The sequence below is a fragment of the Manis pentadactyla genome, chromosome 3 (assembly GCF_030020395.1).
Source record: "Manis pentadactyla isolate mManPen7 chromosome 3, mManPen7.hap1, whole genome shotgun sequence".
Lineage (NCBI taxonomy): Eukaryota > Metazoa > Chordata > Mammalia > Pholidota > Manidae > Manis > Manis pentadactyla.
This window is the reverse complement of record NC_080021.1, coordinates 128,580,844-128,595,438: the sequence shown is the minus strand read 5'-3', so window position 1 is coordinate 128,595,438 and position 14,595 is coordinate 128,580,844. Positions and strand designations below refer to the sequence as shown.

At 59.2% G+C, this 14,595-nt stretch overlaps 1 protein-coding gene across 1 annotated transcript; it reads right to left on the bottom strand.

Moving 5' to 3' along the window:
- Nucleotides 1–3,884: 3,884 nt before the first annotated feature.
- On the bottom strand, nucleotides 3,885–12,950 carry LOC130683109 (NUT family member 2G-like). The gene is made up of 9 exons (XM_057499382.1): nucleotides 12,443–12,950; nucleotides 12,081–12,181; nucleotides 8,310–8,543; nucleotides 7,849–8,186; nucleotides 6,880–7,008; nucleotides 6,394–6,533; nucleotides 5,672–5,967; nucleotides 4,978–5,094; nucleotides 3,885–4,655 (listed from the first exon to the last, which is right to left on the bottom strand). Exons 1-9 carry the CDS (start codon nucleotides 12,948–12,950, stop codon nucleotides 3,885–3,887), a joined length of 2,634 nt encoding a protein of 877 aa, XP_057355365.1.
- Between the last annotated feature and the right edge of the window lie 1,645 nt (nucleotides 12,951–14,595).

Below are 14,595 nucleotides of genomic sequence, written 5' to 3'. Positions count from 1 at the left end.
CCGGGAACCGGTGTCATCTGATTGTGCAGATCTTCTCAGACATGTGCTATGTGGCCAAAGGCAAATGCATTCTCTTCTTATTTTTTAAATGCTTTCAGTTTTCTCTTCTGGTGAAAATTCATTTATGTTCTGATATATTTGCAGATATTTACAGCCTTGCAAGCAAGCCACAGTGAGCTTTACTTAACAGAACTCCTGCTGGGGATTGAGAAAAGAACAACTTGCAGACATCTCCCAGGACTTGGGTTTTTATCATGGGAAACCTTAGATGATTTTCACCAAGGAACTTCATATTCAGAGGGATGATGAAGCACAGCATGGTACTGAGACACTCACGAGAGGCAGGCTTCCCTCTTGCTTCCTCCACCAATTGTGGACAAGATTCTCCCTCACGGCTTTCATGTAGGATTTGCTTGTTCTTCTCAGGACCACCGACTGGAAAACCGCACGGTGGAAAAATTATCTCGTCCCAATTCCACACCTCTTTTTATATGACTCCATCAAAAAGCCTAGGCTCCAGAAGCAGATAGAATTGTTAGCCCAAATGTGTTTGAAAACACCAGCCACGCAAGGGGGAGATGACAGTCCTCTGCACTCTGATTTCTGACCATCCCTGCAGGAAGGCCAGGGGCGGGTGTCTTTCGAGAAAACAAAAATCTCCGGACGTGGGTCTCAGGCCTTAGCGGACAGAGGATCTTCCTCCCAGTCAGGGAGGAGCAGCAGAATGGGGAGATCACGTGTGCACACAAGGTTTTAGTGTGGTAGGTGAAGCTGCGGAGTTGACACCCGGTACCCACCTTGCAACAGGCCGGACGGGTGTGTGGAGCTTCTGGGAATGCATTACAAACTCAAGTCCCAAAGTGGCTTCTGCTGCCTGTCTTTTTCATTGCCAGCTCAAGTGCTGCAAAATTCCCTCTGGAAGAGGAGGGGAGTAAAGCTACTCCTACACTGCCTGCTATGCCACTTCAGTTGGCCCCTTGGCCCGTGTGGATCCAGGTCAGAGCGCCATGCTCACGGAGGAGGGTGTGCCCGCCACCCTCCACGCGGAGGCGTGCTCGCCGGGAAACCTGCATGCACTCAGCAGGTGCCGTGAAGGGGACACGTAGTGCAGCAGGCCTGCGGAAGAACCCCGAGTGTTTCCCGGGTGGGTCTAGAGCTCTGAGCCAGGAGTGTTCTCTGAAGAGTTATTTTTACATTTTAGGCACTAGTCCTTTGTGAGACATATGTTTTGCAAATATTTGCTCCCAATCTGCAACTCGTCTTTCCATCTTGTTAAGGCGATCACTGGCAGAGCAAATGTTTTCACTATCGTTGAGGTCTGGCGGGAAGCTCTGGAGGGCCGCCCCTGGACTCGGGGGCGGGGCGCGAACCTAGGGAGTCAGCGCGCTGCCCGTGAGGCCTGTGAGACAGGACGGCTGCGAGGCAGCCAGCCCGCGGTGCGTGGGCCCGGCCGCCGAGCGCAGGGTGCGGGCTGGGGGTGCGCAGTCCACAGGCGGCGGAAAGGAGGCCCGGCTCCGACGCCCCGGGACCCTGAAGCCGGGTCCTGCCAGCCGCGGATTCCCGCTTCGCCTCGCGCGTCGCGCGCACGCGCGCCACACGCCCAGGGAGCGGGCGGGCTCCGGGCGCGCGGACCAGCGGCTCCAACGGCTCCCAGGATCCCTTGCGGCGGACCGCTCGCGCTGCGCACGAGCGCGCGGGGCGGGGCCAACGGCCGAGCGGCCGGTCGGGGGTCCGCGGCGGCTAGCCCCGCCCAGCGCGGGCGGGGACGTGGCCGCCGCGTCCTCGCTGCCGGGGGTGGGCGGGGACGCTCGGGCGGCTGCCGGCCTCCAGCACCTCGCGGGCTCTCGGCGCCGAGCTGAGGCGGCCCCGGATGATGACTCAGAAATAAAAGGGGTCATAGCAGATAATTATGGACAGCTATGTGCCAACAAATTGGATGACCTGGAAGAAACGGATAAATTCTTAGAAACATAATCCACCAAAACTGAATCAAGCTCAAATAGAAAGTCTGAACACACCAACAACAAATGAGATTGAATCAATTTTTAAAAACCTCCCCAAACAGCAAAGTTCAAGATGGCATGGCTTCACTGGTGAACTCCACCGAACACTTAAAGAGAAATGTAAAAAGTCCTTAAATGGTCCCAAAAAATTGGATAGGAGGGAGCACTTACAAACTCATTTAGATGACCAGCATTACGTGATACTGAAGCTAGACAGGACAATACAATACAATACAGTAAAATTACAGGCCAATATCCCTGATAAGCATAGATGGAAAAATCCTCAACAAAATTGTAGCAAATCAAATTCAACACCACATTAAAAGGATCATACACAATGATCAAGTAAGATTTGTTCCTGGGATATAAGGACAGTTCAACATACCCAAATGAATGTGACACACTGAATTAACAAAAGGAAGGAATAAAATAAGCTATCTCTATCGATGCAGAAATGGGACTTGAGAAAATTCAGCACCCCTTGCACGGTACAAACTCTCAACAAATTGGGTGTAGAAGGAATGTACTTCAACACAATAAAGGCATATATGAAAAACCCACAACAAGCATACTCACTGATGAAAAACTGAAATCTTTTCTTCTAACGTTAGGCAGAAGGCAAAGGTGCCCACCCTCACTGTTTCTATTCAATAGCACCGAAAGGCCCAGTCAGGGGAATTAGGGGAGAAAAAGAAATAAAAGGCATCCAAATCAGAAAAGAAGTAAAACTATCTCTGCTCATGCATGTCACGATCATACATGTAGAAAACCCTGAAGTGTCAACAGCAAAAACTCTTAGAACTCATAAACCAATTTGGCAAACTTGCAGAATACAAAATCAACATATAGAAACCAGTCATGTGTCTAAACAAAAGCACCAAATTACCCTATTCACAGAAGGTCCAGCCCTGGGGGGAGGCGATGGGACAGCAGTGTGGGCATCGTTGAAATGCAAAGGCCCTGAGGCCAGCCTCTCAGGCCACAGCTACATGGGGCCTCCTACCTCAGTGGACGGGACGCTCCTGCACAGAAATCCCCCAGAGAGACGAGGTGCCCCCCCCCGCCCAATCTCCTTTCTGAGTGCCCCGATTCTCCTTCCCAGCCCGATGCCCTCTCTGTGCTGAGGGAAGAGGGACTGTCCACCAGCCCACACATTTCATGCGCCCACCGAGGCCGGAGGATGGGCCTTCCACGTCGGTTGTGGAGCCTGTCCCCTCATGACATGCCTTTCCTCTCTGCTCAGCCCCCCAGGAGACCCTGATGCCTGAGCATCCCCCAGCGCCCCAGCCCGCTTCAGCGAGAAAGGGAGGGCCCCCTCTAGACAACGGCTGTCTGCAGGCTCTGTCCAGAAAGTGGGCTGGTGCTGCAGAGAGCACAGGGCCAAAGCAGCTGCCATCCTTCGAAGTTTGGGGTCCTGTGATGACGCTGTGTCCTGGGGACTCCCAAAAGCGGCCTCCAGGAGGGCAGAGGTGGGGCGGGGGAGGGCTTATGCGGGCGGTGGGCAATCGGGAGCCATCTGGAGAATGCACATGAATGTGGAGGGGGAACGGGGACATCATCGCCTTGGGTCCCGGAGCCCGGGACCTTCCTGCTTTCGGCGCCCCTTCCCGTGGAGAAGCCCAGATGCCACTAGGGGCAGAGACGCCGAGCCTTTCGTGACAAAACAGGCTTTATTTGCATTTGCATACAAGGCCCAAATGGGCTGAACACCCCCACCGCCCCACACCTTTCCCACCACCCTCTTATCCCACCCCCCAACCAGCCACCCCCAGGGGCCCTGCCCTCCCACCTCTCCCACCCCACCCTCCCTGTCCCACAGCAGCCAGGATCAGGACTGGGATGTGGAGGAGCCCGAAGCTGCCCTGGAGGGCCGACTCCTCCCTACTGGCTGCAGGGCCGCTTCCTACCCTTCCCTGTGCCGAAAGGGTCCCCCCTTCTCTTCCGGGGCTGTGAGGGGCAGCCCAGCCCCAGAGCCAAGGCTGGTCCCCCAGCGACCCCGAGGCTGGCCCCTGGCAGGGGTGTCTTCCCAGCAGGGGCTGGGCCTGCACACGGGGCCCGACTGCTGGCCTTGCCAGCTGGAGGGCCAGCGGGGCTGAGGCCCGGCTTCTGGGGAGAGCGGGCCTGGGGTACTCCAGGGCGGAGGAGGTCTGAGCCTGGAGTAGGACTCTGGGGCAGTCCCCAGGATGGCAGTGTGTGCTGAGATGCCAGGAGGAAGGCCAGGCTGGGGAGCTCCTCCTCGCCCTCACTGGGCCTGCCCGTGGGCCCCAGGGGCTCCCGAGCAGGACAGGTCTCTCCCGGAGCAGTGGCGAGCCTGGGCCCCAGGCTGGGCGAAGTGCGGCACCGAGCCTGGGGGGCATGGGGCCGCCAGCCAGCCTTCAGGGGAGGGGGCTCCTGGCGTCCTGGAGAGGCAGCGAAGGCTTCGGGCCTCCACACGCCAGCGTCTCCTCGGCTGTGCGCCTGGCGCTGCCCGCAACCAGACTCTGGTGGGCAGGCTTGGTCGCTGGCCCCTAGCTGGGGGCCATGGCCGTGCCTCTGGGGATCCTGGCCGGCCTCAGACCCAGAAGGCCTTGAGTCCAGTCGGGGTGTGCCGTGACTCGCGGGGGCCTGCACACCCTCCTCCTGCTTCAGTTCCAGGAGTCGCTTCTGCTCCAGCTGCGAGGAGGGAGGGCACCGTGAGGCCGCCCGAGAGGCGGAGGCGGTGCCACGCCAACGACAGCCGCTGCGGCTCTCCTGCCAACCTCACCCCCCAGCTTGGTGCCCCGGCCGGCGTCCTCTCTCTCCTCCCCGGCTCCCCCCATCCTCTCCCTGCCGTACTCCTGCCCGGCCCCCACCCTCAGAGAGGCCCTCCCTGCCACTTCTGCCATGCAACGCAGGGGAACGGTCAGGAAGGAATCCTGTCCTGGGGTCCCCTGCCCTGGCACACCCGGGCTGCCTCTCTCCAGGCTCACCTGTTTCCTTCCCTTTCCCAGCTCACCTGTGCCAAAGACAGTCCTTCCTCCTGCTCCAGCTCCTCAGCGAGGGCCAAGAGATCCAGCTGGGCTTCCGGGCAGGGCAACTCCGCCAGGAAGCGTGGGTGCAGAACTGCGTCCGCCTGGCCCAGAAGGAAGAGGCTGTGAGCATCCTTGGAGGGAATCCCCTGGGCACCCAGAGGACCCAGAGGGCGAGGGAAAAGCAGAGACCAGCCCCAGCCTCCACAACAAGGAGGTGTTGGAAAGACGTGGTCACGGTCCCCGACCACAGGCACACATGCACACGCACAGCATATACACACGTACATGTGTGCATGCCACACACCCCACACGAGACGTGCACGCAAACATATGCACAGCCACACAAGTACATACACAGGTACCTATGCACACACACGCACACACAAGCATGCACACCAACACCCCGCACAACCCTGGCTCACCTGGTTTACCCCTGTACAACACTCAGACACACACATACATTTACACAGATACATATGCACATCCACTGTCACACACACGCACCCGCACACGCATGCACACACACACACACACACACACACACACACACACACACACACACATCAGAGCTGAGGAATAAGAACAACTTAATTCCAGCTGCCTGGGCACCACCCCGACATGGGTGGTGGGAGTGCCGCTCCCTGAAATCCTGTAGCACCCTGGCCAGGGCCAGCCTACCTTGTTGAGAAAGTCTCCCTGGGCACAAAGCTCATTGATGTAGGTCAGGAGACCCGCGTCTGGATAGACGCCCTCCTCTCCCTGTGGCGGCTTGGAGCTATCCTCCCCACGTTCTTCACCGGGCAGCCCCTGAGTTGGGCCGCTGGGCCCCAGCAGCCCCTCCATGATCTCCAGGCCCTCTGCCACGGCCTCGAGGGGGATCTCCGTCGGCGCCTCGGTGTGCGGGCTCTGCCGGCATCGCGGTGGCTGGGCGTTGGCGGACTGGGCCCCGGCGCTGGCCTTCTCGCGGATGCGTGCTGAGGAGGGTGCAGGGAAGGAGTGTGGGTAGCCTGGCCGCACCTACCCAGCACTGAGCGTGCTCAGGGAGGACGGAGCTCGGGGACATTCCCGTGGGGGGTCATGGCCAGCTGGTCCGCAGGCACCAAGGTGTGGAAGGGGACACAGGGCCTCCGAGGGCTTCATGCTGGGGAGGGAGGCCCGCCCTCCTCCCAGCCCCCTGCCCCTTCCAGCACCCCTTGTGGGTCTCTGATCAGGGCAGAGGGGGGTGGCCATGTCCTAAACCTGGCCCATTCCCGTCGGGACCAAGGGAGACCCCACGCTACTGATGGCATCGAGGTCACTGCCCAATGCGCCCGGGATGAGTAGGACCGTGTTGGGGACCGCAGCCTTCCCAGGCTCCCACTGCCTCTGGCCTTTGGCTCCGGGGGAACACGGTGGCATACCTCGCTTCTGGCCCCGCTCTGGGGCTGAGGGCGCCCGAGGAACAGGCCTGAGGGGTGCTGGATGAGGCACGCCCTGCGCCGCCTTCATCCACTGTGCGTTCTGACATTGCCTCGCCTCCTCGGCCTCGAACTCCATGAACCTGGGGCGAGGGAGGCACGGTCCCTTGAGGAGGAGGCCTCCCGGGCCCAGGCAGAGAAGCAGTCAATGGAGAGGTCAGACGGAGAGGGCATGGGGTGTCATGGCCCCGGCCATGGTGGGGAGGCAGGCTGCCTGGGACACCCGACCCCATGTACAGCCCCAGGGCCAGTGTCTGAACCCCCCCCCAATGTCCTGAGACCTTCATGTCTAGACAGAAAAGGTCAGCGTCTGGACAGGTGGGGCTCTGGGGCAGGGGAAACGAGTAGCCAGCCTCCCAAAGTGGGGGTGGCATGATCCCAGAGGGGTACAGGTCTTCATCCTGCCCTTGGCCCAGGGCCCTGACTCACCTTCCCGCCATCACATAGTAGATGCTGCGCTCTGACTTGCTTAGACAATGCCACTTCTGCACGCCCCGCTGCAGGACCTCCTCCCGGGTCATGGTGGGGTTCCGGCGGGCCAGGGTCCGAAGCACTGGGCTGTAATTCGCCCACTGGGGTCAGTCACCATCTGCAGCCCGGAACCTGCCCACCCCACCTCACACTGTGGAGCCCGCATCCCCAGCACGGAGGACTAAGCCCAGGAGGAGACCGGCAGGGTCTCGGCGGTAGAGGCCAGCCTTCCGGGCCACTGTGGTGCCGCCTGACTCCACAAGCCTCCGCCACGGACTGCGGCCGCCCGTGCCCTCACACCGCAGCTGCCCACTGTGGCCTGGAGAGCTGGGCTGCTCCTCAAATTGGCATTTTCCGGCTAACAACGACAGGCATCAAATGGGCGAGCACAGGACACGCCATCAGACACCCTGCCTGGACAGCCCAAGGCGCGGGCTCTGCAGGCCTCGGAATGCAGTGGAGTGGCCAGTCAGGAGGAGCCTGGCCATGGTGGGGCTTCCCCGCCCTGGGCTCCGAGTGTGCTGCCCCACCCGCCCCAGTCCCCCCTGCCTCTCCTGGCCTGGACCCTGCACCCAGGAGGGCAGTTGGGCAGAGAGCTGTCTCCTGGGCCCTGGGGTCCCCCGCCTCCCTGAGGGGATGCCCAGGTATCATCCCCTCAGCCCGGTGTTAAAACGGGCAGAACCCTGAGACCGCAGCCTCCAACCCTGGGCCTGCCGGCCAGGGGCCCCACTGTGAGCCCGCAGCGAACCTGTGGTGAGCATTGCAGCCAGAGGCCGGCTGGCTCACAGGGACCGCCCGCGAGATGCGGCCTAAAGGATGTCACCACCAGAAGTGACCGCCTCCCGACAACCAGCCCGGTCAGAGCGAGGGCGACACCGCCCTTGATCCAGGCTGGACACCGTGGCTTCCCCGTTGGACGACACTCACATGAGGAAGCAGGAGAGTGCCTCCGCATCGGGACTCTGGGGCAGGTGCCTGCGGGCCAGGGGCTTGCAGTGCTGCCAGCGCCGGAACTTTTCGTTCACGCTGGTGCGGTGGCAGGCGTTCCCGGGCGAGGCGGTGGGCTGCGAGCAGGCCGGGCCGCTGTTCCTAGCGGCCCCAGGTGGACGAGGACTGGCCAATGCTGGGAGCCCACCAGAGGCCAGCTGGGCAGCTGGCACTGCAGCTCGAGGTGGACGGTGCAGGGACCAGCCTTCATCGCTAGCCTGGGTGCTCCAGGCAGGAGGGGCGGGCAGGATGGTCTTCACTCCCGAGGCCGCCAGGAACTGGGGCACAGGACACACAGCACCCCCACAGAGGGCCCCAGGAGTGCTCCCATGGAGAGGGGCCTGAGTCACGACAAAGGTCTGAGGCTGGGGAGCCTGCACGGGCCTCTGTTCCGGCCAGACGTGCACAGTGACGTTGCAGGCCCCGGGCCAGCCTGGGCCACAGCTGGCCTGTGCTGCCACCAACGGCGTGCTGGGAAGAGTCGGCAGCACCAGGGTGCTTCCTGGGGGCAACACTGGGCCCAGGATGTTCGGTGGGTGCTGCTGCCAGGGGGCCCAGTGTGGCGGGCCGAGGACGGGAGGGGCTGACGGCATCACTGTGAAAGATGACACGAAGGTGCCAAGGTTGACGGTCCCCTGCGGGCCCGGCACTGGAAACGCTGTCAAGACAGGAGAGGTGCTGAGAGAATCTGTCCTGGGAAGGGTGCCCGGGACTCAGGGGCCGGTGTGCTGGTGGAACCGGGCAGGGCACAGCTGTCCGCAGGGGACAGTCAGGCCCCGACCAGCTGAGACCGTTCCCCTGGAAATGTCTGCCCCACCCGGGCCCCCGGCCCACTCTGCCAAGAAGAGACCTCCCAGCAGGTGCTGTGTTTGTGCCACCAGGCCCTGGCCTCATGGCTGTCTGCACACAAGACTTGCAGACACCTGCCTGCGGGGACGACCCCGACCACAGTCCGTGAGCCGCAGGGCACTCATCCCCCGGGTATGGTCCGGGACCTGGGGCCTTGAGACCCGGCAGTGTCTAAAACACCGGGGCCCACGCCCCTCTGCTTTGCGGTGCCCGTGCCCACGTAAATCCCTCTCTTTCTTGCCTGACACAGCACACCAACGCACTTGAAATGTCCCTCTGCGCGGGAAAGGCCCCGGGACCCTGACTGACATAACCCATCCAGAACCACCCACAGCACACCCTTAACATGGGCCAGGGTCCCTGCCACCGCTCAGGAGCTCCATTCCCAGGAGAGGGTCAGTGGAGGAGGTCTCGTGTGCCCTGAATTCTGTCACTCGACAACCAGTGTGGCCTGCAGAGCCTGGGAAAGGGCTGGGAATGGAGAGCAGAGGGCAGTCAGGGGAGGATCCCTCCGCTTTGGAAAGGAATCAGCACGTGTAGATGTCCCACGGGACAGGCAACCATACTCCACGTCCACTATCATCCCTGGGTTAGTGCCTCGCACACAAGCAAACGCCTCATCTCAAAGGTGAAACGCAAAGCTCAAGTTTGTGAGACACTGGACAGGAGGAAGTGGCTCTGCAGAACTGAGTCTCCTCACAGGGAGAAGGATTCAGGATGACTCAGGAACCCAAGCCCTATCCTGCTGGCGTCACCCAGCTGCCCTGTCCCCGGTGAGCCCAACAACAGCCCACTGCCCAGAGGAGAAGAGCTCTGGCTGGAGGGAGGGTGGCAGGTCTGGGCTCCGGCAGCCAGGGGACGCTGTGGACTTGCTCGTGGAGAGGACACGTGCCTGCAGACTTGGCCACAGATAGGGCCCCTGGACAATTTTCTGGCTCAGGCCAAGTCTGTCTACCTCTCCTAGCGCACTGTGGGGTCTGGTAAAGTGCAGTTCAGATCCCTTGGGATGACATCGTGGGGCCAGCCCTGTGCCCAGGAGGGTGACTCAGGGCCGGGCTTTCCCGGGACCACCCCCCTCCGTGCCACCACCACAGCCTCCCCAAACGCAGGGTCCACGGCGCGTCTCCTTTCTAGAAAGCAGCAGCGTGTGGGCGGCAGTCCCTTCTCCCTGCTCAGGGCGCTTCCCTTGTGTCACCTGACCCACCTCCAGAAGCCACCTCCCCAGGGCTACCTCAGCTTTCCAGAGGCCTCCCCGCACCTCCCAGGTGAGATACCCTGGGGCCCAGAGCTCTCTCCCCCCTTGACGGTCTAACCACTGTGCCCGGATAACAGTCACATTTGAATCCCAGGGACCGGTGGGCGGTGGCCCCTGAAACACTGCCACCCAGCCTTCAGGCCTTACCTCCTCCTGAAGTCATCCCCACAGGCTGAGATCCGACCGCAGCTGCTTGGCCGTTCCACCTGGGGAACCGAGTCCAGGACCAGAGAGCAGCCTCCTCCACCAACTGCTCAGGATCCCACTCAGGCAGGGCAAGTTTGAATGTAAACAGGCCTAGAATGTAGGGGCCCAAGACACTCTGCAGTGGGGGAGGGGCAGAGGGCAGGCGGGCTGGGGGCACGAGGGAGGGGGAGACATTCCACGGGCACTCTGGCAGGTGGGCAAGAGCACAGGTGCTCTTCCAGCTTACAGCGCCACACCCTCGGTGGGTGCCTCTCTTGGCCGCTTACAAATCGTTTTTCGGGCTCACAGCACCAAGGTCCTAGCTGATGTTCCTGCTACTTTCATTCCGTGACCATCGACCTAGTGTGCGGCCGGGGCCCCACTGCTTCCTACTGCCCGTCACTGACTTCCACAGAGGCTAGGCTTTCTGAACCCATGGGAACAGGTGCTCTGATGAGCACGCAGGTACTCATGGCCACGGGCAGCCCTGCGTTTGAAATGGGGATGTCCGTGCAGCCGCGAGCCTGTTCGGGGCACTGTGCCCGTCGCGCTTCAGGAAGCAGCCCGTGCGTCCCCAGGGCTGTGTGTGGAGGCCCTGCAGACCCCAGCCAGGCCCCCGTTGCTGGAAAGCCCCAGCCCATCAAAGAAAGGCCCTGCAGACTCCACGTCCAAGACCAGAAATTCCTCCTTTGCGTTTCTTGGAACATCACCCTCCTGCTAAATATGTATGTTTACCTTTTTAATGGTTTTAATGTACTATCTCACACAAGTAAGACCTTCGCATGATCCACAGTCCACTGTAAACACGGAAAGTACAGTGGCGAGTCCTCCTCCCGCCTCTTTCCCAGCAGCCCAGATCGCTGTCCACCGGGAACCGGTGTCATCTGATTGTGCAGATCTTCTCAGACATGTGCTATGTGGCCAAAGGCAAATGCATTCTCTTCTTATTTTTTAAATGCTTTCAGTTTTCTCTTCTGGTGAAAATTCATTTATGTTCTGATATATTTGCAGATATTTACAGCCTTGCAAGCAAGCCACAGTGAGCTTTACTTAACAGAACTCCTGCTGGGGATTGAGAAAAGAACAACTTGCAGACATCTCCCAGGACTTGGGTTTTTATCATGGGAAACCTTAGATGATTTTCACCAAGGAACTTCATATTCAGAGGGATGATGAAGCACAGCATGGTACTGAGACACTCACGAGAGGCAGGCTTCCCTCTTGCTTCCTCCACCAATTGTGGACAAGATTCTCCCTCACGGCTTTCATGTAGGATTTGCTTGTTCTTCTCAGGACCACCGACTGGAAAACCGCACGGTGGAAAAATTATCTCGTCCTAATTCCACACCTCTTTTTATATGACTCCATCAAAAAGCCTAGGCTCCAGAAGCAGATAGAATTGTTAGCCCAAATGTGTTTGAAAACACCAGCCACGCAAGGGGGAGATGACAGTCCTCTGCACTCTGATTTCTGACCATCCCTGCAGGAAGGCCAGGGGCGGGTGTCTTTCGAGAAAACAAAAATCTCCGGACGTGGGTCTCAGGCCTTAGCGGACAGAGGATCTTCCTCCCAGTCAGGGAGGAGCAGCAGAATGGGGAGATCACGTGTGCACACAAGGTTTTAGTGTGGTAGGTGAAGCTGTGGAGTTGACACCCGGTACCCACCTTGCAACAGGCCGGACGGGTGTGTGGAGCTTCTGGGAATGCATTACAAACTCAAGTCCCAAAGTGGCTTCTGCTGCCTGTCTTTTTCATTGCCAGCTCAAGTGCTGCAAAATTCCCTCTGGAAGAGGAGGGGAGTAAAGCTACTCCTACACTGCCTGCTATGCCACTTCAGTTGGCCCCTTGGCCCGTGTGGATCCAGGTCAGAGCGCCATGCTCACGGAGGAGGGTGTGCCCGCCACCCTCCACGCGAAGGCGTGCTCGCCGGGAAACCTGCATGCACTCAGCAGGTGCCGTGAAGGGGACACGAAGTGCAGCAGGCCTGCGGAAGAACCCCGAGTGTTTAGAGCTCTGAGCCAGGAGTGTTCTCTGAAGAGTTATTTTTACATTTTAGGCACTAGTCCATTGTGAGACGTATGTTTTGCAAATATTTGCTCCCAGTCTGCAACTCGTCTTTCCATCTTGTTAAGGCGATCACTGGCAGAGCAAATGTTTTCACTATCGTTGAGGTCTGGCGGGAAGCTCTGGAGGGCCGCCCCTGGACTCGGGGGCGGGGCGCGAACCTAGAGAGTCAGCGCGCTGCCCGTGAGGCCTGTGAGACAGGACGGCTGCGAGGCAGCCAGCCCGCGGTGCGTGGGCCCGGCCGCCGAGCGCAGGGTGCGGGCTGGGGGTGCGCAGTCCACAGGCGGCGGAAAGGAGGCCCGGCTCCGACGCCCCGGGACCCTGAAGCCGGGTCCTGCCAGCCGCGGATTCCCGCTTCGCCTCGCGCGTCGCGCGCACGCGCGCCACACGCCCAGGGAGCGGGCGGGCTCCGGGCGCGCGGACCAGCGGCTCCAACGGCTCCCAGGATCCCTTGCGGCGGACCGCTCGCGCTGCGCACGAGCGCGCGGGGCGGGGCCAACGGCCGAGCGGCCGGTCGGGGGTCCGCGGCGGCTAGCCCCGCCCAGCGCGGGAGGGGACGTGGCCGCCGCGTCCTCGCTGCCGGGGGTGGGCGGGGACGCACGGGCGGCTGCCGGCCTCCAGCACCTCGCGGGCTCTCGGCGCCGAGCTGAGGCGGCCCCGGATGATGACTCAGAAATAAAAGGGGTCATAGCAGATAATTATGGACAGCTATGTGCCAACAAATTGGATGACCTGGAAGAAACGGATAAATTCTTAGAAACATAATCCACAAAAACTGAATCAAGCTCAAATAGAAAGTCTGAACACACCAACAACAAATGAGATTGAATCAATTTTTAAAAACCTCCCCAAACAGCAAAGTTCAAGATGGCATGGCTTCACTGGTGAACTCCACCGAACACTTAAAGAGAAATGTAAAAAGTCCTTAAATGGTCCCAAAAAATTGGATAGGAGGGAGCACTTACAAACTCATTTAGATGACCAGCATTACGTGATACTGAAGCTAGACAGGACAATACAATACAATACAGTAAAATTACAGGCCAATATCCCTGATAAGCATAGATGGAAAAATCCTCAACAAAATTGTAGCAAATCAAATTCAACACCACATTAAAAGGATCATACACAATGATCAAGTAAGATTTGTTCCTGGGATATAAGGACAGTTCAACATACCCAAATGAATGTGACACACTGAATTAACAAAAGGAAGGAATAAAATAAGCTATCTCTATCGATGCAGAAATGGGACTTGAGAAAATTCAGCACCCCTTGCACGGTACAAACTCTCAACAAATTGGGTGTAGAAGGAATGTACTTCAACACAATAAAGGCATATATGAAAAACCCACAACAAGCATACTCACTGATGAAAAACTGAAATCTTTTCTTCTAACGTTAGGCAGAAGGCAAAGGTGCCCACCCTCACTGTTTCTATTCAATAGCACCGAAAGGCCCAGTCAGGGGAATTAGGGGAGAAAAAGAAATAAAAGGCATCCAAATCAGAAAAGAAGTAAAACTATCTCTGCTCATGCATGTCACGATCATACATGTAGAAAACCCTGAAGTGTCAACAGCAAAAACTCTTAGAACTCATAAACCAATTTGGCAAACTTGCAGAATACAAAATCAACATATAGAAACCAGTCATGTGTCTAAACAAAAGCACCAAATTACCCTATTCACAGAAGGTCCAGCCCTGGGGGGAGGCGATGGGACAGCAGTGTGGGCATCGTTGAAATGCAAAGGCCCTGAGGCCAGCCTCTCAGGCCACAGCTACATGGGGCCTCCTACCTCAGTGGACGGGACGCTCCTGCACAGAAATCCCCCAGAGAGACGAGGTGCCCCCCCCCCCGCCCAATCTCCTTTCTGAGTGCCCCGATTCTCCTTCCCAGCCCGATGCCCTCTCTGTGCTGAGGGAAGAGGGACTGTCCACCAGCCCACACATTTCATGCGCCCACCGAGGCCGGAGGATGGGCCTTCCACGTCGGTTGTGGAGCCTGTCCCCTCATGACATGCCTTTCCTCTCTGCTCAGCCCCCCAGGAGACCCTGATGCCTGAGCATCCCCCAGCGCCCCAGCCCGCTTCAGCGAGAAAGGGAGGGCCCCCTCTAGACAACGGCTGTCTGCAGGCTCTGTCCAGAAAGTGGGCTGGTGCTGCAGAGAGCACAGGGCCAAAGCAGCTGCCATCCTTCGAAGTTTGGGGTCCTGTGATGACGCTGTGTCCTGGGGACTCCCAAAAGCGGCCTCCAGGAGGGCAGAGGTGGGGCGGGGGAGGGCTTATGCGGGCGGTGGGCAATCGGGAGCCATCTGGAGAATGCACATGAATGTG

Bases quoted from the DNA above. Each gene is read 5' to 3' on its own strand.
- LOC130683109 (XM_057499382.1), bottom strand. From the start codon at position 12,950: ATGACCCCTTTTATTTCTGAGTCATCATCCGGGGCCGCCTCAGCTCGG. The intron at 12,182-12,442 runs GCAGCGCGCTGA...GTTCTTCCGCAG, and splicing joins CTGTCTCACAGGCCTCACGG to GCCTGCTGCACTTCGTGTCC. The intron at 5,968-6,393 runs GTATGCCACCGT...CACCCTCCTCAG, and splicing joins AGAGCGGGGCCAGAAGCGAG to CACGCATCCGCGAGAAGGCC.